This window comes from Glycine soja, chromosome 17 (genome assembly GCF_004193775.1).
Source record: "Glycine soja cultivar W05 chromosome 17, ASM419377v2, whole genome shotgun sequence".
Classification (NCBI taxonomy): Eukaryota; Viridiplantae; Streptophyta; class Magnoliopsida; order Fabales; family Fabaceae; genus Glycine; species Glycine soja.
Window position 1 is genome coordinate 7,148,742 of NC_041018.1, and position 25,264 is coordinate 7,174,005.

General features: G+C 30.9%; 3 protein-coding genes across 5 annotated transcripts; 2 read left to right on the forward strand and 1 right to left on the reverse strand.

Moving 5' to 3' along the window:
- Positions 1-5,793: 5,793 nt before the first annotated feature.
- Positions 5,794-12,798, reverse strand: LOC114392482 (ubiquitin-conjugating enzyme E2-23 kDa-like). 3 transcript variants are annotated; one of them, XM_028353632.1, is made up of 7 exons: positions 12,654-12,798; positions 10,522-10,594; positions 8,474-8,553; positions 8,030-8,144; positions 7,640-7,692; positions 7,300-7,428; positions 5,794-6,143 (listed from the first exon to the last, which is right to left on the reverse strand). In XM_028353632.1, the coding sequence occupies exons 2-7, from the start codon at positions 10,563-10,565 to the stop codon at positions 6,010-6,012; spliced, it is 555 nt and encodes a 184-aa protein (XP_028209433.1). In that variant the 5' UTR covers positions 10,566-10,594; positions 12,654-12,798; the 3' UTR covers positions 5,794-6,009. The 3 variants fall into 3 exon arrangements, with proteins under 3 accessions (XP_028209433.1, XP_028209434.1, XP_028209435.1); XM_028353633.1 differs by having other exon boundaries at positions 10,522-10,597; positions 12,654-12,756; XM_028353634.1 differs by lacking the exon at positions 12,654-12,798 and adding an exon at positions 11,323-11,343.
- Positions 12,799-17,741: 4,943 nt separating this feature from the next.
- On the forward strand, positions 17,742-19,513 carry LOC114393524 (WAT1-related protein At5g40230-like). The gene is made up of 4 exons (XM_028354878.1): positions 17,742-17,950; positions 18,402-18,530; positions 19,008-19,262; positions 19,363-19,513. The coding sequence occupies exons 1-4, from the start codon at positions 17,742-17,744 to the stop codon at positions 19,511-19,513; spliced, it is 744 nt and encodes a 247-aa protein (XP_028210679.1).
- Positions 19,514-22,404: 2,891 nt separating this feature from the next.
- On the forward strand, positions 22,405-25,169 carry LOC114393987 (WAT1-related protein At5g40240-like). The gene is made up of 7 exons (XM_028355520.1): positions 22,405-22,602; positions 22,902-22,961; positions 23,071-23,187; positions 23,797-24,016; positions 24,119-24,277; positions 24,373-24,524; positions 24,822-25,169. Exons 1-7 carry the CDS (start codon positions 22,412-22,414, stop codon positions 24,979-24,981), a joined length of 1,059 nt encoding a protein of 352 aa, XP_028211321.1. The 5' UTR covers positions 22,405-22,411; the 3' UTR covers positions 24,982-25,169.
- The last annotated feature ends 95 nt before the right edge of the window (positions 25,170-25,264 follow it).

Sequence of the window (25,264 nt, forward strand, 5' to 3'; positions counted from 1 at the left end):
TTTACTTTTGCACCAGATCGAAGTCCTTCCAAAAGAATGTCTAATTTGTTTTGAGGTTAAATTAAGGGGGGGTTTTCATTAAGAGTATTTTTTATTAGATCTTCAACTTTAAATAAATGTAATTGGATTTTTTATGTTGCAATTTTTTTAATTGACTCTCTAAAAAATTTAAAATAACCACAAACTGTCATTTCTTAACAATAAAATTTTTAGGTTTAATATATTAAGTGGTCTTGAACTTTTTGAAAATTTTTAATTAGGTTTCTAACCTTAAAAAATTATAATTGGATCATTTATCTTCTATAATTTTTGTAATTAGGTCCTACAATTAGTTTATGGCGGCTTCAAACAATAACCATATTTTCTTGAATTATTGAAATTAATAGACGTGTTTTCAAGTTTTTGGCCCTTGGATTATCAACTGCATCAAATACAGTTTTCTCTTACAACTGCAGGAGACCTATTTCCAATGTCCGCATAGTGTATTGATATTTTTCTTGCAAAAAAATAAATCATTTTGACTTGTATGAATGACATGAATACAAGATGGCTATAAGGTGAAAAAAAAAAAGCAAAAAAAGAAGAAGAAAATAGCCAAATGATTAAGATGTTGACCTATATTTACAACACAAATTGATAAGTCTAAATTCCAAAGCTGTCTATTTGTAGAGTGTGGCTTCTTTTTTCGAGTATAGAATCATTGCAGATAATAATGACCCTTCCACGCCAATCTTGGCATGATAGCAGCAAAGAAAAAATAGTAAAAGAAGAATACATGGATGTTATCTATGATTTTATAGTTTGAATGGACCCGTGAGTTTTCTCTTGCAAATGTTGTGCAGTTTTGGTGTACTAAGCTTTTAGGCTCGAAGGTTGAAGTTGCAATCTCCGAAATTAAAGTGTAAATAAATCTGTCTTTTTATTTTCTTATTTTCTTTTCAAGTTTGATAGTTAATTGAGTTTAGTTTACCATTAGCCCAAACAGTACTTAAATAAAATTTCAGATTTAAATATTCTGAATGAAAAAAATATAACTAAAAGGAAAAATCTCATTAAAGAAGATGAGTCAATTCTCCCTCAAAAATTAATGATAACAAGACAGGTAAATACTCCACACTTATTTCATGGTGGAAAAAAATTGACTTCAGCTCACCTTCATTTAAAGGCTTTGCTATTGATTCTTTTCAAGATTATACTATTATAGGCATGTTTTGATGCATCATATATACAAGCATTTGAGCCACCTTTAAAAAGTTGAAATGATTAATGTTGCTATTAAATCATAATAGCTAAAGATTGAGAAATTCACGAGCCTTCCTGTATTCAACTTTGACATGTTTAGAGGTGATGGACACTATAGATATCCTAAAAAGACAAAAGTAAATGGGTAGGGTCTCGAATTCTTGCACGCATGGCAACTAATTTAACCTATGATTTTGTCGTTCCAAAGTAGGAGTGAAATGCAAATAAAATGGTGTTCAGCCCCCGTACTAACCAGCAACAAGTCAAAAAGATGGAATCTGCTCTCAGTCTCAGGCATTCTGCTGTTATATTACCTCAACAAAAGTGGGGTGGCTTCCCGTTCTCTAAAGCAATAATCATCTATGACAAACCAAAGCATCATATAGAAAAAGAAATAAAAGACAGAAAATAAAACGAAAACTACCTTATATTCTTTAAATATATCTATTTATTAAAAATGCATCATCACTTCGTCAGGGTAAGAGAACGTATTAGCTTATAAGTATTTTAATTTTCTCATTTCTGGCACCCTTTAGAAAAAAAACATTAAGGTAATGCTCATTTGTAGATTTTTGACCAACAGAGATGCTAAAGTGCTAGACTACTAGTTTGGCCTCCTTATCTTTGGCGCATTTTCTCTTTTTTTTTTTTTTTTTAAGACTTTGCCTCTCTTGTTTTGAAGACTACCAGGACAGAAGTTAGAAGTTGAAGATAACATATTTCCTATGAAAAGATACAGCTTGTAGAATTTTAAAAGCATTACTTCTTTGGTTTCTTTCGGTGTTGTTTAGTGTATGTCTTGTTTCATCCCATCAAAAAGTCTCACATTACTTCTAAGGCTAAGAGTAGTTTATAAATACCATCTTTTTTTCTTAACTCACTAAAGTGCCTTTTAAGGACAAATATGTAAGGATCCATACGATGATCAAAGCAACATCATCTCAGATGCATCGTGTCTAACAATGTAGTAAATTTAAGGTTGGCACGTGTCTTTTTTTTTTTGTTTCTGTAATGGATTTTCTTCTCGTTCTTATTCCAGATGTTAAAAGTGAATTATGTTGGATCTAGTGCTTACTATCAAGTCAAAAGCTTACGGTACAACCATTTTTTATTTATTTAAATTCATCAGCAAATTCCATATTTGCCAGGGTAGTATTAGCCTACAACCATCAGTTTGTAATTGGGATTAAATTGCTAACAGTCACTAAAATGGCTTATAGTGCAAAGAGGCACCTTCAGTTCTCAGCAGTTATGGTTCTTTCTTCTGATTTTGTTTCTTCTTTTTAAGCGAAATCATACAGTTTAGTTGTTTCCTTTCTTTGTAGATGAACTTGGGCAAAATACTACTGATCACTGTCTGCTTGAAACTGATAACAATTAGCGAAGTTCTAATTAGCAAAGACCACCTAAAGGAACTCATTTGTGATACATATAGAACAGAAAGTGTATAACTAAACTTTCTTTCATGTATTTTTCTTCTTCATCTTTCAATGTAATTGCCACCACTGCAACTTCACTCATACTTGGACTATCAGTTGGAGAACGATTTATGCATTTTGATGCCACCTTCAACAAGTTCACCATCCTTTCTTCACTAGCACCTTGTGAGTTAAGGACTTGTCATAAACTTAAACGGTCCATTCCTCTCTGACCCCTCATTTCACCCATTTAGCCAAATTGAATCCACTATTTTGTACTACCTTTCCTGTCAGCAGCTCGAGAAGTATCACACCAAAGGATATATAAAGGATATATATATATATATATATATATATAAACTTTGAAGGTGCTATATGCATGATCAGCAGCAGTAATTCTCCTGTTTTTGAGATGTTCACCATGAGAAATTGCATTTGAGCTTAATTTTCAATCATCTCTAGACCATATTCCGTTATGCATGGATGATGAATCCACATTCTTGTCAAATAAAATGTTACATGGTTTTAATTTACCTGAGTAATTCCACTTCCACGAATCTCCCCATGCATATAAGCCAAAGCCTCAGCTATATTAGCAACAACATCAAGTCTTCTACCCTATGAAGTAAGGACATTCCACATGATATGGACATAGACCCTTCAACATAGTTAATGTTTAAAATATAGGACATGGAGACATCACATACACACACAAACATAGAAATTCTAATTAAATGAAATATGAATAACATATAACAAAATATCTTCTATTTGTCATATTTGTAAATGTGACAACTTAAGTATTCAAGCCAACAAAAAGTAATTTTTGAATCAAACACCTAATAAGAAATGTTGAACAACTGTCCAGATGCCGAAAAAATGTCCAGCATAGCTACACTTGGAACAAGAGAGGTGTCAGTATTTCATAGCATCTACCCCAATTGAAAGATTGGCCACTTTGGGGTCCTAAAATCATTCAGAGTAGAAAAGCATTTAATTGGATGCATTCATTGAGATCACATTCCAATGCAGCTCCCAATTCTACCATGTTCGAAAAAGGTAGCCCTGAAGAAAAAAGCAAAAGACCAAGAAATACGTCTCATTTTTAAGGCAAATAACATCCCAGAGGAACAACTTTTTTAAGCAATGTGCTAGGTGTCATCATTTGGTAATTGGTGTGTATGAAAACAATGGTTTTCATCCTCAATGATCAGTTTATAAGTATGAAGAATTAAGTAACAAGTTATAAAAATAACTAGTAGATTAGAGAATGTTAAAGATGTTGGTTTCTGCACTTAATTTTTGCGGCTGAGTTTTCTAAGTGTTAGCTTGATTATAGTCGGGGAAGTGAAAAGTTATTACCATACTTATAATAATTGTAAGAAATTACTGATATTTAGACAAACACAAAAGGGAGTTGAAACATCTTTTGCTTACTATTCGTGATGTTTACACAGCCTTCAAATTTTCAAGAATGGCAAACTTGTTAATGTGTATAATACATACATTGGTAAAATAAATACACGAAAAATGTTTGATGTACACTCAATATATTATCCAATACTCTAGTAGAGTGTTTATTTAAAATAAAAAGGATGGTTTTTTTACTGTAAATAAAAGATTTATATATATCATTATTCTAAATACACCAATAGTCGGTTTGGTTTTAATGAATGACATAAAAAAGTTTGAAGAGACACAAATATGTGATGATTGTTTGGTACAAGTGACTTGGGTGAGTTAAGTTTGAAATATTAGTAATTTCTCTCTTCTTTCACGGACGGATAGAGGGGATCTTCAATTTTAAGCAAAAAAAAATCTTATTTATCCTATTTTTTTTCTTTAATGAAGACTGTCTCGTTTTATCACGTTGTGTTTGGTGTAAGCGATCTCCAAAGAGTTGACGAAGACCGAAATGAGAATCCTTACTTAGTGAAGAATAATTTGTGTAGAAATAATAACATATGTTTTTCCTTTTGCTTTGTCACAAAAAATAATTAATTGTTGAATAAAGGTATAATAGTATTTTACTAACATTATTATTTTATTTTCTCTTTATTTGTTACTTATTTTTCCTAAACCAAACAACACAATATTTAATTTTATTTCTACTCTATTTTTTTCTTTAATTATCTCTCTTCTAGTATTTCTCTCTTCACAAGTAGAGTGTTGGAGCATTCAGCAAAAAATAAAAAATAAAAAATAAAGAAGCAAAGCGTTGGAGCTTATCCATTTTTAGTCCAGGTGTTCTACTCCTTCCGCGTTCACTTTAACCTTGCATGAGCATCATTCTATGCCCAATATAATCGGTTATTTGATGTGAATAATCAACTATAATCATTCAAATTGATCAAGTAGTTATCAAGATAAAAATTGCGTTTTTTTATAACATTTTTAAATTATATCCTCTCATTTCATCTAAACCTAACAATTTTACAATATTATTTTTTTCTTTATTTCTCACATATTTCTTTTAAACCAAACAATTCAACATTTAAACTTTATTTCTCTTTTCTCTAATTATTTTCAATCTATTTCTCTCTTCACAACCAATCACAACTCAAGACTTGATAACCAATATTATTATTTTTCTAATTTTGTTGACAATGATCTTTAAGTAACTAAAAAATCATTAAAAAAAGTTTTTTCAAAATAATTTTTTTTAACCCCTATAATTTTTAAATTTATTCATTTTAATCTATATAATTAATAAATAAATATTTTAATTCCTAAAGTTTAATAAGTAAATTTTTTAATTCCTATTTATATTTTAATTTTCAAAAGATCTTTGCCCTTAAATTTTTTTAACTCCATTAGTTAAAAAAATTTAATAAAGAATTTTAATTACAAAATTTTTTTGAGAATTAAAATATAAACTTTAAACTGAAAAATTCACTTAAAAAAGATAAATTTAAACACTATATTGGATAATTAAACTTTTTTTAACAAGAAAACTTTTCTACTTTTAATTGCTTAAAACTGTTTGTGTTCACGAATCAAGACTCCACTGACAAGAAGAAATATAGTTCCATAACTGCAAATAATATTTTTAGCTAATTATACAAGAAAAACAACTGAGATTTTCAACAGGTATCTTTGGACATTTCTTGTTTTCAAATAATGGAAGACAAAATGTAAAACACTAACTGTATATTATATTATGACTTTTCATATGACTTTTCATGAAATTACTGACGAATGAGAATTGTAATTTTACAGACAGAAAAAATAGTGTAAATAATCCTAATTCATATAATTGAACAAGTAATAATCATGTAATAATGCTTTGATTGGTATTACATGTAGCTTTTAATTTAAAGGTATATAAATGGAAGAGCACTGAACCCATTTAAGGATCAGCGCGACCAGGAATTTCATCATCACTAGATCCACTTTCTTCTTCACTGATGTCTTCCTCATCTCCACTCTCTTCAGCTGTAGAGTTGCTAATGTTTTCCTTCTTAGCATACCGCTCACAATACTCTGTCCCCACAAATAGCACAGCAATTTTTTATATATCTTTTGTCACCATTAAATAGCCCCCATTCACCAAACCATGGTACCATAACTTATTAGACAATATATCCAAATATTAAGAAATATATGAAGCAGTGTTGGGTACAAAAAGTATCATCACGTTTGAATAATTTACAGCCTTTGGTCAAAATATGTAGTACTAAACCATTGCATGATACAACTTCTTGGGTGTTAAGAGAATAAAGAGGGGAAAATAGGGTCCTGGAGCACAAGGAAGGCTTTATCATTACAAACCAAAATCCAGATGTGATTCGCCCAGGATGTTAAGCTAGTCAATCAGAAACCAATTAGTGTAGGAGATTCATACGAAAGATTACAACAAGGGTCCTCAAAGCGCATGCAATCAAAATTGTTGATGAAAATTGCAATTCTAAAGTAGAACTCCATCAAATTTAACTATGAATTTGATCCACAACTGATGAGGTGATGACATCGGTGGTGGGATGAGGGAGTAGTGGTATGGTGGAAAAATTAGTGGCAGAGACAATAGTGATGATAACAACAATATCAATGGGTGAGGAGGAGGTGGTGGCAGCGAGAACAGTTGCTGGTGGTGGTGGGGCAGGAGGAGGTGGTGGTGGCAATGGTGACAGCAACAAGCCAACAATGGTAGTAATAGTAATCAGCAGTGGTAAACAAAGGCATCGGCAGCAATGAAGGGGGTGGTGGTGGCACCCAATAATGCCAGGCAGCAACCATGGTAAAAGGGACACTGGTGGTGACAAGGGTGGCAGCTGCAATGGCAGTAGGGGCAGCAAAAACAAGGAAAATAAATGGGCAATGTGGGGTGAGGTAATTTTGATTCAGAGGGTAGGGTTGGGAACTGTGAATTGAGAATTAAGTTTTAATTATATTATAATTATAATTTCATAGAATTGGACCTTAAAATTATTATTCCAATTCTTAAAGTACATCTTAACATTATAATTAAAATTCCAATTCTATGCAGTATGCACAACTTCGTGCACCAAACAGACACTGGCAGTCAGCAGGCCATACACACTGGAGTTGGATCATATTCATAGACTAAAATAGAAAAACCATTATAATACTTGTCTTAAATTACCAGAAAAAGTAGCCCATAACAAACAAATATGCTCACCTTTAACTTTCTGGTCATATAGCTTTTTATCCTTCATCATTAACGATGCTGCATCACCATTGAGAGGATCTGAAGCATTTGGATAAAGCAAGAGTTGGGGAAGAAAAACTTCAAAAACATTTAGAAGATCTGAAAAACAAAAGAAACCTTGGTCATCCATCAGAAATGAAAAGCATAACAGATTAAACGGATAAGGAGAGGGGACATTCCATATTCCTGTTGAATTTCATTCAGATAATTATATACCTCAGTATAGATACACAAGAAATATGACTAAATAATAGAACCTTTAGATGGTGGGTACTTGCAACTTTAATATGAAAGTCTATAACTGGCTTACCAAACATTGGACTCCAAGATTGGTTAATGACATCCAAGCATACAGAGCCAGATCTGCAGTTGATGAACCGTACAGAGCAGAATCAGTCATAATCCATGTGCACACAAAACACCAACCAATAGCAAGTTGTTTCTGTGACTTGATACTTCTAAGAAATATCATTTCCCTCTTGTAGAAAATCCCAAAACAATGAAATAGAAACAGAAAATCAATTTTCTCTCTAGATAAATAAAAGAAAACAGTTATGACATATCATGGAACCCAAATCTAAAAATTTAAAATGTAATAATCTATTGCCAACCCAGATCAGCACAGAAACTGCATTGCAGGGAAAAACATTCTCCCAAAAAAAGTAAAGAAAGATTGATTAATAGCATATGAAGTGCTCACAGCTCATCAACATTTGGGTGGAATATTTTGTTCACAAAGCCAATAGAAGGGGATTTGTACGGGTAAGCATCAGGAAGCTCAACACGAATTTTCCAGACTCCACCTTCATAAAGGCCTGCAACAATCACATGAATGTAATAAATCAAGGAACAACCAAATAGCTTAAAGACGGGTAATTAGTCTTTTGTGCTCAGCTCATTCAAAGATAAGGAAATCAATGTCAAGCTAGAAGATGAAGTATAACTATTTGATGGAAATTTATGCTGATAGAAATAAAACGAACTTCTCATTAAAATTGTCTTGTCCTTCCTTTTTTTCTTGAGAAAGGAAAAACAAAAGGGGAAACATTTATTTAACAAGCATTTGATTAGTAACTAATTCTTCATATACATGTACAGTTTCATCAAACAAAAGACTACGTTAACCATAGAATTTTGACTGTACTTTCTTTTGGACCATGAAACTCCACATTGAACTCATTGAGTCCATCATTTATAGTCTCCACTGCATAATCACTCATCATCCTGCAAAAAAGTAAGGAATATTTGAGAAATATGACTAGGAAGATTTTGCTATGAGTAAATCATGCATACATGTACAAGTGGGTAAGATGTAAATATTATGCTTAGAGTGATAGTCTCAGTTCATCCAACAGATATAATAGGGAAAATCACATGCATGCATCTACAAATTAGTACTTGCATTTGCATACACTTTCTAACTCTATACTGATGATAGTATCATTATTAGCATTGTTTGATCAATGCCAAGTCCCTCAAAAAGTTCAAACCCTTGGCCTGTTTGGATGAATTTTTAACAAGTACTCATAGGAGAAGAAAATAAGGAGGTGAAATTAATGAAATTTCTCTCATAAGTTAAAATCAAAGTATGTATCTCAAGTCTCAACTTTTGGAGAAGTTAGATGAGAGAGCTTTTAAAACAGTTGAACTGCATAAATTGTTTTTGGCTTATGAGAGAAATGAGGTTTATTTACCTTATTTCTCCTACAAGTACTTATTGAAAAGTTTATTCGTAGTGGGCTTTTATCATTTGTTTTTATTCAAGGTACATATTCCTAAACTAAATCAATCCCCCATGCCTATGCCTTCATCATCAATTGCTGTTATCAATTTCAACCATGATATTCTAGCCATAAATTTAGAAACTAATTCAAATTTTGTCCATGCTCTCTGATCATGTGTCTATAACATGTACCAGTCTACTATGATACCATAGCCTATAAGCACCATATGGCACCAAATAATACTACTGCATCTTTCTGCCTAACAACTTTTTATTTATGTAACAAGAATATGCATAAATGATATTGCCACCAAGACACCAACATATTGTCATTACTTAGTCTTGCCACATTACAAGACCAACAAAGTTGCACTAATTGACTGATGTCAATAACAGCACAGCAAAGAGAAAAGTATATAATTGCTGGAAATAAAATGGATATAAAATTAAGTTTGCAATAGAAAAGGAAAGTGGAGGGAAGGAGATTGATTGTAACAAGAACTTACTTCAGCAAAGTATTACATGCTGCAGTTTAGTTTCAATCATCAGCATTTAAATGAATAATGTTGCACTAGAAAATAAAATCATTAATAAAGCAGCGTTTTTGGTCCTATCACAGGGAAATGAGATGGCATTACACCAGCAAAGACACCCCAGTGGTGTTGCACAGAAAAGCAAAGTCCTTTTGCCTCAAATAAGAAGCCACACTGCATTTACCTTCAGGCTTCAGCCTGGAGGCATCTCAATGAAATAAAATGAAAATTCATGTTATACACACAACTCAAATGAGAAATTAGTAAATTACCCAAGATTGCAGCAGCTTTTTCTTTTATTTTTGGCGCAGAGGGTGGGGTTATTAATTATTATCATACTGATATTCTCACAGAAACTGCCAACAGACTAAGACTAAGTAAGCAAGTTCATTTTTCTTCATTTTAATTTCCTCAATTGTTCTTAGTAATCTGCAGATCCCTATTCCAAATAAAAAAAGTGATGTCTTTATTATGACTAAAAATCAGATTGTGCTAATATGTAATGTGATGGACTTAAATCACAAGCAATTTTTTTTTTAAGTTTACTATTGGATTCTATGTTTGATATTTCACGCTTTGATGAATTCGCTTTTCACTTCCAGTTGATTTTTCATAATAGAAACGGCCAATTCATAATCATGCCTTCTGTCATGAATATTAATAAATGGGTAAAATGCATTTTCCTTGAAATATTGCCCTTTCTCAACTTACCTCTAAAGTTTACTTCTTATCACTTAATCCTGTTGTTTGATTTTTAGGAGAAATCATTACTTTCAGATTATGTTTCATGCACACCATGTGACCTTACCATCATAAAAAATGAAGTTTTTCTTTATCATGAATCCCCAAATAACTTATAAAAACAAGGCTATAACAAATAATTCAAGAACAGTTTAAAATAATTTAACCATAAACACAGTAAAAGAATCTACTTACAGTTTCATTACATCCATTTCTCTTCTCTTGCTTGGAGATGACATTTTGATTACAACAAATCACTTATTTCAACCTGCTACAAGGAAAATTAAGGAAAGTTAATATTTGTCACCATCTTCACCACAACAAAAGGTTTAAAAACAAAAAACAATTTCAATGTGCTGCCTATATAAACTCAATTCACTTCAGTTTAAATTTAAAAGAGGATGAGGAAACTTGATATATCACAATATATTTGTTTAGGTGTCCTGCATATCAAACCAACACATAATTTTGCCCACAAAGATTCACCATATGCTGATAAATGACATAGAAAAGCACAAAACCCAAGCAAAAGAAACTGTTCCTCATCAGGATTAATAGATGTGTTTCTATTCATACATAAAAAGAAGTCACATCAGTAAAGAAAGACACTATCAAATGAAAATAGTCGAGAGTCAAAGCAATAAGCTTTTACATTGAAAGTTCAAAATATCATTCAACAACAGAAAAGACATACAGATTGGATGCAAAAGTTAAAAATGAGATACAAACCGAAGGACAAAACCTAAAAAAAAGAAAGCAAAAGATTTTCATTCAATAATGTGGATCCAAACAAGATATACCCTTAGTCCTACATATATGAACCTGTTGACTACTTTCAAAGAATTAAGGAATTGAGTTAATGGTACTAAACTTGTCAACAATTTGTATAATTTTTTGACAAAAACCTTTAAAACTATTGGAATTCCATTCTCTTAATCTCTTTCCACCTAATTACTGAATCTCCATTTCAGGGTATTTTTATAAAAACTAACGTACCCCAGTGCCAAAAGGCTCCTTGCTAAGTGAAGGTACGAGGGAGGATCATTGCTCATGACCAATCAATCATCCTTGAACTAGGGCTCACCCTGTTTTAGGGGTGTTTTTATAAAAATAAATAAATAAAGCAATTAATGCAGTAGACAATTTACAGGGGGTCTTATAAAAAGAACCAAGACAAACTGCCCAAAATGTTCCTATAAGAAAAAACTAGAGGCAGTATATATGAAGGACAACAACTTGCTTAAGATATATCAATGTTTTTCATTGCATATTTGTCATAGATTTTTTTAGAGAAATAATCACTTATTTTTTAAAAGCTCTCTCATAAAGTTATTTTTCCAAAATAAGTTGAACCAAACACACATTACTCATGGACCAAACAGAAAAGGATAAAATGAACAAAGCAAACTAGACAAAAACATAGACACAATTCTAGAGGTATACACTATCCGAGTGTTTGGACTCTGGATCAATTCATATTATAACATTTCCACGTCCAGTTCATAGGAATAACGCAAAAGCTAGTATTAGATGCATTGAAATGACACACTTTAATTCTCACGGTTGAGCAACCAAACACGCTGTACATAGTTCTGCTCATCACAGCGCATACTCTTAGAAGTTTACATTACAGGCAAACTTATTCCAAAATTCAAATTAGTACAGAAGAATACTTCAACAACAACAATAGCCTTATTTTAGAAGGACAGAATACTTCGAGTTGAAAATTTCTATCAAAATGAGACAGACAAGCATCTATTTGAATAAAAAGTGGACCAACATTATCATCCTTCAGAGTATCGAAACACAAAGTTAACAGGTCCAAAGGAGAGAACACTATACAACAGCAAATAATGAAATGGTCTCATGAGTTATCGAAATATGCAGAAAAGGAGCTATAGAAAGTGTGTGATACACAATGTGGCACCAAGTGCAAATACATTAAAGTAAAACCTTTTGCAAACGACAGCGTCCATTTCAAACACGAGCAAATACCCAGAATTCCTTATCCTACTTCGATCAACTTCCCAGCCACCAAAGCGGCAATGAAAAGCAAAATGCGAAAAGGCATTATAGCGCTAATCAAACAAAAACAATATTACCAACCAACAATGTTACAGAAAGAATTGATACAGATTCCGATACAAAGATCCATGGCCGACCCATTTAACCAAACATAAAGAAAAGAAAAGAAAAAAACAATCTTGCAATGGCAAGCATGCTTGAATCAGTGCAAAATCAAAAGGCAACAGAAGAAAAAAAGAGGAAAAGTGGATTGGTATACATGCGAGAAGTGAAAGTATAATTTGGGGAAAATGATGGCTTGCCTGAAACCCTTTGGCGATGGCGTTGTGATCAGAGAGTAATTCGTAATTGGATGGAATTGGAATTGGAATTGGAAGGAAGAAAGATCAGAAAGAAATTGAGGAAGAACAAATATATAGGGAGTGGGTGTGAGCGAGATAGAAGGCCTACGTGGGACATACCACGTGTTATAAAAAAGGTACGGCAACGTGGCAATTATGTTTCACCATTTTTCTGGTATGTGCTTCTAATTACTACTACCCCTCTATCCCTTTTTATTTATTTTAAGGGTTTATTTCATTTCACACATATTTTTATTGCGCGTTTAATTTGAAAAAACTCAATTTTTTTTATTCAGAAAATTATGGAACTTTTGTTTATATCTAATCCAAGGTATTCTGTACATTATTTGTTAGCTACCATAATTATATCATATCATATATTTTAAATTTACATTTTTTACTATTTATATAATATTTATCATACTATTTACTTCAAATTCACATCATCTAACTAAATCATGTTATATATTTTGAATACATATTATTTACTAGTTATAAAAATCTTATCATATCATATATTTTAAATTTATATTATTGACTAGTTAACTTATATATATTTTATATTTTGAATTCTCATAAAATATAATAATATAATAATGATGTAAATTATATTAAGATAATTAATATTAAAAAAATATCTTAATAAAATTTATTATTTTATTTGTTTTTTCCATTGTTAATCAAGTAATACACATGATAAAACACATGTCTTGTAACTCAAGTATTTGGGATGTAATTTGTCCCCCAATCTTTTCTTTTCCATAGTGATAAAAAAAATATATCATTCTTAAACTATTTTTTATTTATTTGAGATTCTAGGTTCATATTTCTTTTTATTTATGTTACTTTTAAAATTATACTTACACATATGTATTAGTAACTTTTTTTCTCCTTTGTTATTCCTTGTAGATCAGCACTTGTCTAGTAACAACCCAAATCTAATTAAGGCGATCCAAAACAAGCTACAACGAATCTGAGTAAATTAGTATTGTGCAAAGACACTCACTTAAAATAAAACAAATCTAAGCATAGTGTTGCCTAAAGAAACTCTAGTTGTTTGGATATTGTTGCAAAAGATGACTCTAACAATTCATTTGAAAGGGGAAAAAACATGTTAAAGTAAGGATAGGAACCCAAAGGAAGGCAACATCTAGTAACTTTTCTTGTTAAAGTTACATGAACATTACAATACATTGAAGTATGTCAAATCATAAGAGTTAGTTTTGCAATTATTGGATTTACTAGTTTTCCTTCTTCAGTCTTTTACAATGTGTTTGGTTAAGCTCAAGTAGGAAGAAAGTGAGTGAAAGTTTTGAATTTCATCTGTTTGTTAGTGAAATAAAAACACAAATTTTGAAATTTCTGTGAAGTCCACTTGATTTAACATTCATCCTCAGGTGAGGAAAAGTGCCAGAAATTTTGTCTTTTAGAAGTTATTGATGTTAATACCCTCCTAGTATGTTGTCTTTTGTTTTGGTTTGAATGCTCATGCTATATGAAGGATAATAATAAAACAAATATATAAAACATGAATATAATTTATCTCCTGCATTCGCTTATGTTTTTCAATAAATGGAAGTCATGCGTTTGCTCCCAACCACTTGCTTAATCAATTATATTTATATGGCATGCAATATAATTATTATGCGCATGGCCATAATCAATTATATTGTATCCCGGCCCATAGGCTTAATCAATTAAATGGGAGGTCACGGTGAAAAATAAAAAGTTAAATTGTACTTTTGATTCTCTTATAATTTTAAATCTATAATTTTTGTTTTTCTTTTTTTAAATCAAAATATTTAGTTTTCTTATTTTCTAAAATAAATAATTTTAGTCCTTAAAGTCAAACATTAACTTTAATATAGCATATTGATGCTGACATAATTATGTAGGTTGTTGATATAGTATTTAAAATATCTTAATAAAAATTGAAATCATGATCATTTATCTATAGATAAGATAATAAATTATTAAAACACTTAGTTAAATATATTAGCATTATTTTTTTTAATCATTAATCAAAAGATATTAATTTTTTTCAAATCACCAAAATTTATAAATTAAATATATTTAATAATAACTATTTTTAATTTTATTTTATTTCATTTTATATGTTATTATTTTAAACAATTTACGTGTTTTTATTTTACCAATTTATAATTAAATTTCATAAATTAATATGTAAATTATTTATATATTTTCTAAAATTGATTTTAATACAAATTATTTTTAATCTAAATATTTAAGTAAAATTAAAATATTTATATATTAAATATTTTTTAATTTATAAATTTTGATAATTTAGAGAAAAAAAAAATATTTACCAACCATACGTACTTAGAAAATAATGTTAATATAACAAAAATAAGTATTTTAATATCTTGTTTATGAATAATTTTACTCTAAATAATTAGAGTAAAAATAATTTATATATTCAAATCATTAAAAAAATTAGAAAATAATTTATATGTTAATTTATGATATTTAATTATAAATTGATAAAATATAAATATAAATATGTAAACTATTCAAAATAAAAACATATAAAATCAAATAAAATTAAAAATATATATATTAAATAATAATACATTGAAAATAATATTAATAAAACTAACTAAACAAAGCAAGTGTCTTTCTAATTTATTATTTTATGTAATAAAGGATCCTAAATTTAATTACTATTAATATACTTTTTATTAAAAAGTATTTTTTTAATTTTTTTAATTATTTCCTTTTTACTTTCAGACAAAAAACCCTCAAAAAGTAAACTTTTACTCCACTTCTCTCCTATTTATTTTCAACCAATCAACAACTTCCATTTCTCCTACTACGGACAGTAAGAGTCAACTGAGAGTTGTTTATTTGATTAAAGGAACTATATATAAAAGTACATACAGATGAACTCAATCGTTATGCGTTGTGAGAGAAAAAATTAAAAGATGTCGGCAGCAAGGGTTTGGATTTGGTCCTCAAATGACCAAATTCTTTATCACAAAAAATACAACAAGGAACACCAAGCAATTACAAATTTCAACTTTTGTTTCAGGTCATTCAAAGTTTAACTCGTCCGCCGAGGATTTTCTCCATAATAAAAGGCAGTGCCAACCATGAGCACCTTGGACGACCACACGAGTCCTCATTAACTTCTGGTCTAAAACTGATTAACACAGCAAAGTTAATCAAAGGAAACTAAACAACATAAGTTGAATGACAAGGACAAGACAATCACAAAGAAGAACCTGCTCCAATCCAACTGCCAAACAAAAGAAAAACATTAAGATTAGCCATCTCCAATCACCAGGCAATGTAAACTTGCTGCATCCCTCAATGCCAATTCATATTCCATTGCACATTACAATTTAAATTTGAAACTATCAAATTCCTTATTTCTTCCTTTGCAAATGCAAATAGAGGCAATTTTATCTGCATATTCATGTGCAGGGAGAAAGGGCGTTCATTACACTTACACCCCATGTCCTTCACATTTCATCAGTCTAGAAAGAAAAAAGAGACTCCTTTTTCACACACTAGAAGTGAAAACTCTAACACCTAAGTTACCAGATTCATTTCCTAAATCCATTAGCATCCAGTGATCAGAAACAACAACTTAATAACTTGATTGATCACACTCAAAGTTGGTAGATTCTACTATTAGTATAAAATTCAGCAACCTAAGTAAATTTCTTGCACTCACATATCATCCTTCAGAAAGCAAGGGTAAGGTAATATAAATCCTGATGACATACATATAAGCAGATTCAGCGCATCAAGAAGCCAATTAAAATAGGTCATTCTTATTTTTTTTCAATTTATGCCTCACACATATGGGTAGTGCAACATTATAAATCTATAAATTTTCAACTCTATTCATCAGGGACATCTCCAAATTATTATCTTTTTTATTTTCTCATTAGACAATTCCAGTAACATACCACTCATATTTTCTCTTTAACTTCTTTTGTTACAGCAATCCGAATTCCACAACATTAGACCCCACCACCTACTTTATTAAACCCTAACTCCTAAGGTCATATTACAGCAATTCCTAACTCTCCAAATCCATAAAGTAACTGTCTGACACCAAAGAGTTTTTTTCCCTTATTATAAACCCTTTGAACTCTTTCTCAATCTCATTCTCTTTTCAGTTTTTTAAAAATAGGAAATAAACAGAGACATGAAAAAGGGTAGTCTAATACAACGAATAAAAAATGCGGAAAATTGAAATTGAAAAGGTAAAATTGAAGAGCAAGGAAAAGGAAAAATAGATAGGCATTTTTTTTTACCAATGGGGACTAAAGGGTTCCGAACTCGCTTCTTCTCTTCTAGGAGATGATCTTCAGCCATGTTGAGCAGAAAAGAAAGCGAGGTTGAAGTTGAAGTTGAAATTGAACCCCAATTGGAGAATCAAAAAGAAAATAGGTGGCACAAAATAACTTTACGTCTCTTCTTCACATTATTACAATTGTATAGTCTAGTTTGAAAAGGCATGCGTAACTCAAACCTTATATAAGTTAATTTGAATAGCAAAATTGTACTACTATGAACAATAATAAAATAAGATATAATTTAAATTTCAAAAATATATTTTTTGAAATGCATACACAATCATATAAAAAAAAGTAAGAGAGAAAAATAACTGAATGATATGTATGATATTAATTTTTATATTTAAATAACAAAACTGAGTTAAAAATGTTTACAAGTAGTATAGTTTTATATTAGTTAATATGCTACGAATATCAAATTTTCTCGTTGAAAGGTGGTTGTAGTTTTTGGCCAATCAGTGGATCCATGCACAGCACAAACACATTTGGACAAAATAATAAGTAAAATTTGGAGAGGGAGAATGTTTCGTACGAAAGTGATGGTGGTTCTGTACCATCACTACAGCATTATTGTCTTAAAATGTTTGATAAGCATCTAATATATTATCTATTACTTAAAGAAAGAGGAAATAACGAGAGAAAAAAATTTATGATCTAATAGAAACAAAGATAAAAATAAATAAGAAATGATGAAATATTCAAAATGAAAAGAGATTTGTATATGTTATTTTATTATAATAATGCTGGAGCGGTTGAGTGGCTTGACGTTGGCCTCACCACGTTGGGTAAAGCAACCATATCAAGAGGAATGAACCACTTCGTCTTTGTTGTCTACTCCAACGCCCTTGCAACTCTCATTCTCCTCTCTTCCTCTTTTTTCATCAACAGGTACTCCCTCTCTCACTTTCTCTTCCTATTCTTTTTTTTTTTTATCTACAAATATTAATTATTAATTTTGTTTGTTAGTGGGAAGTTCGAATTTACAATTTTTCCCTAGTCTTCTTTTTTCGCTATTAAGTGAATTTTATAAATATCTTCTCTTCTTATTTTACTTGTCATCAACATTAAAAATATGTTTGAATACACTTTAAAATCATGATGTCTACCTTAAAATCACGGTGTTACTATGAATTTTCCAAAACAACGTATAATTGTTTCACATTCACCATAATTTCATTATTGATTTTGGTTTGTGACCACCAATCCAAATATGCTATAAATTTGTATGGTGGATTCACAAGTTTTCTAAATTTTAAAAAGTTATAATGTCCTTCAACTTGCTACTTCAAATTTTTGAAATAAGTAACATAACACAATACTGTTCCTATTAGTATTTTACTTGGTCCTTTATAAGGAAAAATTGTAAGAATTTTGTTCATTGGAGCATTTGCAGCATAACTGTCATGCAGAATTGTGTTTTCACTGGCATTGACTACAGCTCTCCCACTCTTGGATCTGCTATGAGCAATTTGACTCCAGCAATCACTTTTGTGCTAGCGGTCATCCTCGGGCAATTAATATAATTACATTCTTTTCTTTTACTTTGTACAATAATAACAACATGGATGAGGAGTTTTCTAGAACATAACACATTGCAAGATAATGTTTATAATTATATTTATAACTCGGGTTTTATAAAAATATATGTTCATCATGATTGAATTAAAGTTTGTAAATTAAACTTGTAATTTGTGTTTGCAAAACCAATCTAAGTCTTATATCTCTCTCAGTTTTCAGACAAAATTTTAATGAACATACTTACTTTTAAAGGTAATCAAACATGTCGCAAAACTAAGTTTACTCTCCAACTTGATTTTGGAACATTCCAAACTGAAAAAGAAACATATCCTATGTTGTTACTTGTTATTTGTTGCATTCAACATTAGAACTGGAACTAAGATATTTCTAGAGTTTCTAAGGACGATTGTGAAACCATGATGTTAGATTATTTTACTGTCTTAATTAAAAACCATATCATATATTATAGGATGGAGAAGTTGAATATTGGAAGCTCAATAAGCCAGATCAAGGTCATGGGCACAGTGTTGTCCATCGCTGGAGCATTACTCGTGACCCTTTACAAGGGAAGTCCCATCATCAGCTTTCGAACTCAACCCTCTCCATCACAACCATTGCCATCTTTGTTGGCTGCAACCAGTAACTGGGTCATTGGAGGTCTCTTCTTTGCCACTGCCGCATTTTCGACTGTTGTCTTCCTTGGTGAAACACTCCATGTTGGCAGGTAACTATCTTATTCTAGAAAGAAAAAAAAAGTTATTTTCTATTGTTATCAAATATGAAGCTATCAACAAAGCTTTTTTTGTGTGTTTCCATTGTTTTAGTGTCATTGGCGCAGTGGTAATCGCCATTGGATTTTACACAGTATTGTGGGCACAATCAAAAGAGGAAAATGCAAAAGGCCTACAGGTTGATAGACTGTCATCCCCGTCTGCCCAAGCGAGTCCTCTACTAGAGACAGTCCCAAGAAAGTAATGTTTTGGCATAACCATTTACCAGTGTCTAGTACTAGTAGTTCATCTTCGTCAATTTTTTCAACAAACACAGGTGTGGTGAAAGAATCTTTGTTTTTTCAGGAGATTTTTTTTTACCAATCTATAGTGAAGTTCTGTTTTGCATTGCCTAATCTAGAGTACCTATCAGTACTGTCACATTGGTGAAAGTAATAGAAACTCTTTAAACTGCTCAGTTCCTTCAAAATTTAACAAAGGACAATGACTCAAAAGATGACTAATTGTAATGTAAATCCTGTTTACCTATCTATCGTCCCTTTCAAAGTGCAGAAACATGAGAGTCCCGAGAGGCATTAGCACTTGAATTAAACATAACTCCAGAACCATGTAGGGAAAGAATCTAACTAAAAGTCAAGTCAAGTCAAGCCACACATCTGCATCATTTTTACCAAGATAATGTGCATATAATGACTTGATATCATGATGCAGAATATCCAGAAGGACTGGCTAAACGACCAAAAGGGTGATTTTTTTTTTTTCTAAATTATCAAATGTGGTAAAATTTAAATTAATACCCAAAAAGAGATAAGTCGCAGGATAACCTACTACTTTAGAATAAAAACTCATAAATTTTTTTATGACTTTTGTTTTCCAACTTCTAAAACAAAAATAAAAATACTTATGACTTGAAAGTTATATTAAAAAAAATAGAAGTCTTATACCTTATTAAAAAAAAAGTTGTAAACCTTTTTACCACTTTAGTAGAAAAGAAAAAAAAAGTTAGCATTTTTTAATCAGAAGTCATAGGCGATTTTATGGTTTATTTCTTTTTAGTATTAATTTAAATTTTACTTCCATTTGGTAATTTAGAAAAAAAAATTGCACCCTTTTAATCTTTTAGCCACGAAGGACCACTGTCTGCATAGGAAATGATAGGTTCGTTAATAAAGCTATTGGCATTTTCCCACAACATAAGACAGTGGAGGAAGGCAAGGGGGGCCTGATTATATTCTAGACTGTTGGTTCCCACTTAAACAAACAATGACGATTTTGAGAAGAGATTAATTCGAGATTGAAATTGAAACTAGGAAGCTAAGGATGAAGAAAGAAAAACAGATTAAATGTCAGAAACTCAAGCAATTAACTTAATTAGGTGTTTGTAATTAATTTTTTATAATCACAATTAGGCAATTGGAAAAAAGTATGGGACCTGCGAATTAATATAATCATTTTCTTTTATACTCTTAATTTATGGTGAAGTCTATAAATGACATATCCACCCACTTAAAAAAAAGTGAATGTATTTATTGGATTATATAATATTGACAATATAAGTCATTTTCATTGTTTGAAAAAAATTATCTCTCAAAATATAAACAGTATCCTTAAATACGACAACTACTTAAATCATTTAATTCTACAAGTATTTTTCTTAGATGACACTTAAATTGATGATATTATTACCTAAGAAAATTAAATTAACTAACTTAATTACTAATCCTCTCAAAAACTATTTTTATTAATTTTAATGAATTAAATTTGTGTTTCTTATACATAGAAACAAAAATAACATCTTATTGGTTCAACAGACTACATCATGATAAGAGTTATCATATACTGACCATCAACAATAATTTTGAAAAAAAATTAAATATTTAAAATTACTAACTAAATTAGTCATTTTTCTTAATTTTTATTAGTTAATAGTTAAAAGATTTTATATATAGGACGGAGGTATTATTATATGTTTATTTTCTCTCCGGTCTCATTTTCACTCAATTTTTTTTTCTATTTCTCTTTTCATTTTGTATCCCGTTATTTATCACTTTTTCTCTATATATAAAATTATTTTTCATAGTGTTCTGCTGTGTGTTGGTCTATTAGTGGTAATATCATGTAAGAATTGGACACCTCATGTTTGTAGATACTTAAGGGGGGGAATAAAAAAAAGAAGTATAAATGTCATAAATTAATAATATAATGTAATAAAAATAAGAGATGTAAATAAAATATTTTCACCATGCCAATTTCCAAAAAAAAGCACGAACTCCTTTATTTATTTTTGCATATTCTTCTTGTTTCCTAAATAAAATTTATGCAGCATTATTGGTGCAATATGGTGCTTATAAGCTGTATATATGTTGTTATTACGATAGACTGGTAGATGTTGTAATAGGCACGTGATCAAAGAGTATAGGCAATTTAGTTGCTAGATTTATGGCTCTATAATAATGCATGTGGTTGTGGTTGAAATTGATATTTGATATTCTCGCGTCACACTCTTTTAAATATACTATCTACTGTTCATAAAATATGATAAGTCTCACACTGCGGGAGGGCATGTAATGATGTTGCATTCTCAGAGTCAGGGATGAAATTAGTCATACAATACAACTACGTGATGGGTCAATAGGTCGATTGTGATGATAGTGTTGTTGGGTCATCATGGTAACTTCATTACAGTTTACTATCATGCGATTATATTAAGGGATTGTACAATTATTATGGCAGAGTTTTGGGCGTTTTTGCACGGTTTGAATTTGGCTTAGGGGAGGGGTTTTCGTAACATTATTCTCATTGAGTCAGATTCTTTACCAGCCATTAAACTCATCTCTAATGGATCTTAAGTTTTTTTAAGATATGAGAACTAGACAGAAAGGATTGATATTTTTTTATTATGTATTATCCAGAGATTAGTCTAAACTATGATAGTGCAAACTATTTAATTATCTCTCATGAATCACGCGATAAATCACATATATCATTTAGAATAAATTATACTGACTCAAGCAAATCGTACTTCACATGCATAATCAATTATTTTTGTTTTATTCCTTAACCTAGAATCTTTTTTCCATGTTACTTAAAAGCCCACCAAATTCACACCAGGGGGAGAGAGAGCTAGAAGGAAAAAGATCAAATGGGAGTGAGAAGCAATTTGGTGGAATGGACTCCATTCATAGCAATGGTGACTGTGGAGTGCCTTAACGTGGGGCTGTCCACGTTGAGTAAAGCAGCCATGTCAAGAGGAGTGAACCACTTCGTCCTTGTTGTCTACTCCAATGTTCTTGCTACTCTCATACTCCTCCCTTCCTCTTTCTTCATAGACAGGTACCTACTCTCACCTTCTCTTACTCCTGAGCGGAAAGAAAGTAAATTCAAATCAAAATTTTAAATTAAAATGTATTCGTTTTTTTCCTTTTTCTCTTCAAACAAGCCCACCCTGGAAACACAGAAAATTATTAGTTCTTATTTGGTTACCTGTAAGGTCACTAAGGTGGAATCACAAGTTAATTTTATAAGGTTATTACAACGTCATGCCATGCAACTTGAGACTTCAACTTCAACTTTTTGAAATAACACAACTTCTCTTTCACTCTATTTAATTTCTCTTTGCCAATTGTTTGCAGAACAAGACCATCCCTTTCTTTCTCGCTTCTCTGCAAGTTCTTCCTCCTCGGCATTCTAGGGTTTGTGTTAATTGCATTATATACCTTTTTTCCAATTCCTTTATACGGAAAGATAATCACCATACACAAATATAATGTAAGAGTGTTGTTCATCATTGGAGATTTGCAGCATAACTGTCATGCAGAATTGTGTTTTCATCGGCATTAACTACAGCTCTCCCACTCTTGGATCCACTATGAGCAATTTGTCTCCAGCAATCACTTTTGTGCTAGCGGTTACCCTCAGGTAATTTTTTGCATTCTTTTCCTTTACTTTTTATTTTACATAATAATATCAAAACCGAACACACCGCAAGATATTGTGTATATAATTACATTTACAACTCGGGTTTTATAAAGTATATGTTGTTACATTCAACAATAGAACTGCGGCACAACAAGATACGGAGAAATGCTGATAATACATTCTTTTGAACATATTCTCTATCATTCTTATCTATGTTGACGATTCACAAACTACAATATTATATATGTTATTTTTTGTTTATTATATTTTAATATTTTTCCACATTCATATATTAAATTTTAAAATTTTTCATTTTAATCTTTAGATTTTTTAAAGTTTATTTTGATCATTTATTTCATTTTTTATTACAAATGTTAGTGTGTATTCTATTAATATTTTAAATTAATTATTTTATTTATTTTAATGTTCAATCAATATTTAAAATATTAACAGACGAAAGAAATGATCAAAACTAAACTTCCAAAACATAAAAGAATAAAATAAAATTTTAAATATTTAATATACCAAAATAAATAAATAAATATTAAAATATAATAGATCAAAATGACTATTTTACTCTCTTGGTTAAAATATAACCATATATTATAGGATGGAGAAGTTGAATATTAGAAGCTCAATAAGCCAGATCAAGGTCATGGGCGCAGTGCTGTCCATATCTGGAGCATTAGTTGTTACCTTTTACAAGGGCAGTTCCATCAGCACCTTTAGAATTCAACCATCTTTGTTGGCTGAAACCAATAACTGGGTCATTGGGGGTCTCGTCTTTGCCATGGCCTCTGTTTCTTTTGCAGCCTGGAATATTACTCAGGTGAGATCCCTATTTCTTAGCTTTGTTAAATATTTAGACCACTAAGATATAAATAGTTGCAAAGGTCTTTAATTTAAGAGATTTGGTTGAGCTTGTTTGCAGGCAGTAATTATGAAAGAATATTCATATCAATCAACCATAATAGCCTACTATTGCCTGTTTGGAACTATCCAAAGTACAATACTTTCTCTAATTGTAGTCAGAGATTCAAATGCATGGAAAATAAGCCTCGATGTTGACCTCATCTGTATATTCTATTCAGTAAGCATTTACTAGAAACGTTAAAAAACAAGTTTTAAACCGTATCGAGGATTTATTGCTATGCTCATTCGTGTGTGTGGAAAACAATATCGCAGGCTATTGCGGGAAGTGTTGTGACATTTTCTGTAACGGCATGGTGCATAAAAAGGAAAGGACCTGTATTTGTTAGCATGTTCAAGCCTGCGGGGATTGCCCTTGCTGCCTTTTCCAGTGTTGCCTTCCTTGGTGAAACACTCCATGTTGGCAGGTAATTCTCATTGTCCCTTGTTTTTCACTTCTATTAAGTTCTGGTAAGTTATCGTCAGATATCATATTAACATACTAAATCCTTCATTTCGTAGCATTTGTGATGTTTATACATTGCATTATTCCATAAACTAGTGAAGGTACTGTGTACTTATAAGAAATAATGAAACATGTCGTGCAATTTGCTTCAATAATGTTAACTCCCAGTTTTCTAATTGCCTGTTTATCCTTGGCATGTGTACTCTTTGCTGAAAGTACAACTGCTTTCTATTGACTTTTCGTGTTTTCCCATTCTTAGTATCATTGGCGCAGTTATAATCGCCATCGGACTTTACACAGTATTGTGGGCACAATCAAAAGAGGAAAACGTGAAAGGTCTCGAAGTTGATAGAAAACCATCCCCATCTACCCAAACAAGTCCTCTACTAGAGTCCCACCAAAGAAACATTTTAGCATAACCATTTAGAACATGTTTAGGAATCTATTGCAAAATTATGTTTGAGGCAAAGATAATTTTGTCAACGGATCAGAATATTTATTTTTGCGTTCATTTTGCTTTTATCTATTGGATTTCGTGTTGAAATATGCATGGTAACATTTCCAACTACAAATCAAATATGTACTTATCTGATGACTATGTTCATCTTCACCAATTTTATTCAAGTCACGCCCACCAATGTGGTTAAAGAATCTTTAATTTTTATTTTTTTTTAACTTTGTTGCCAATCTATAGTTCTTTTT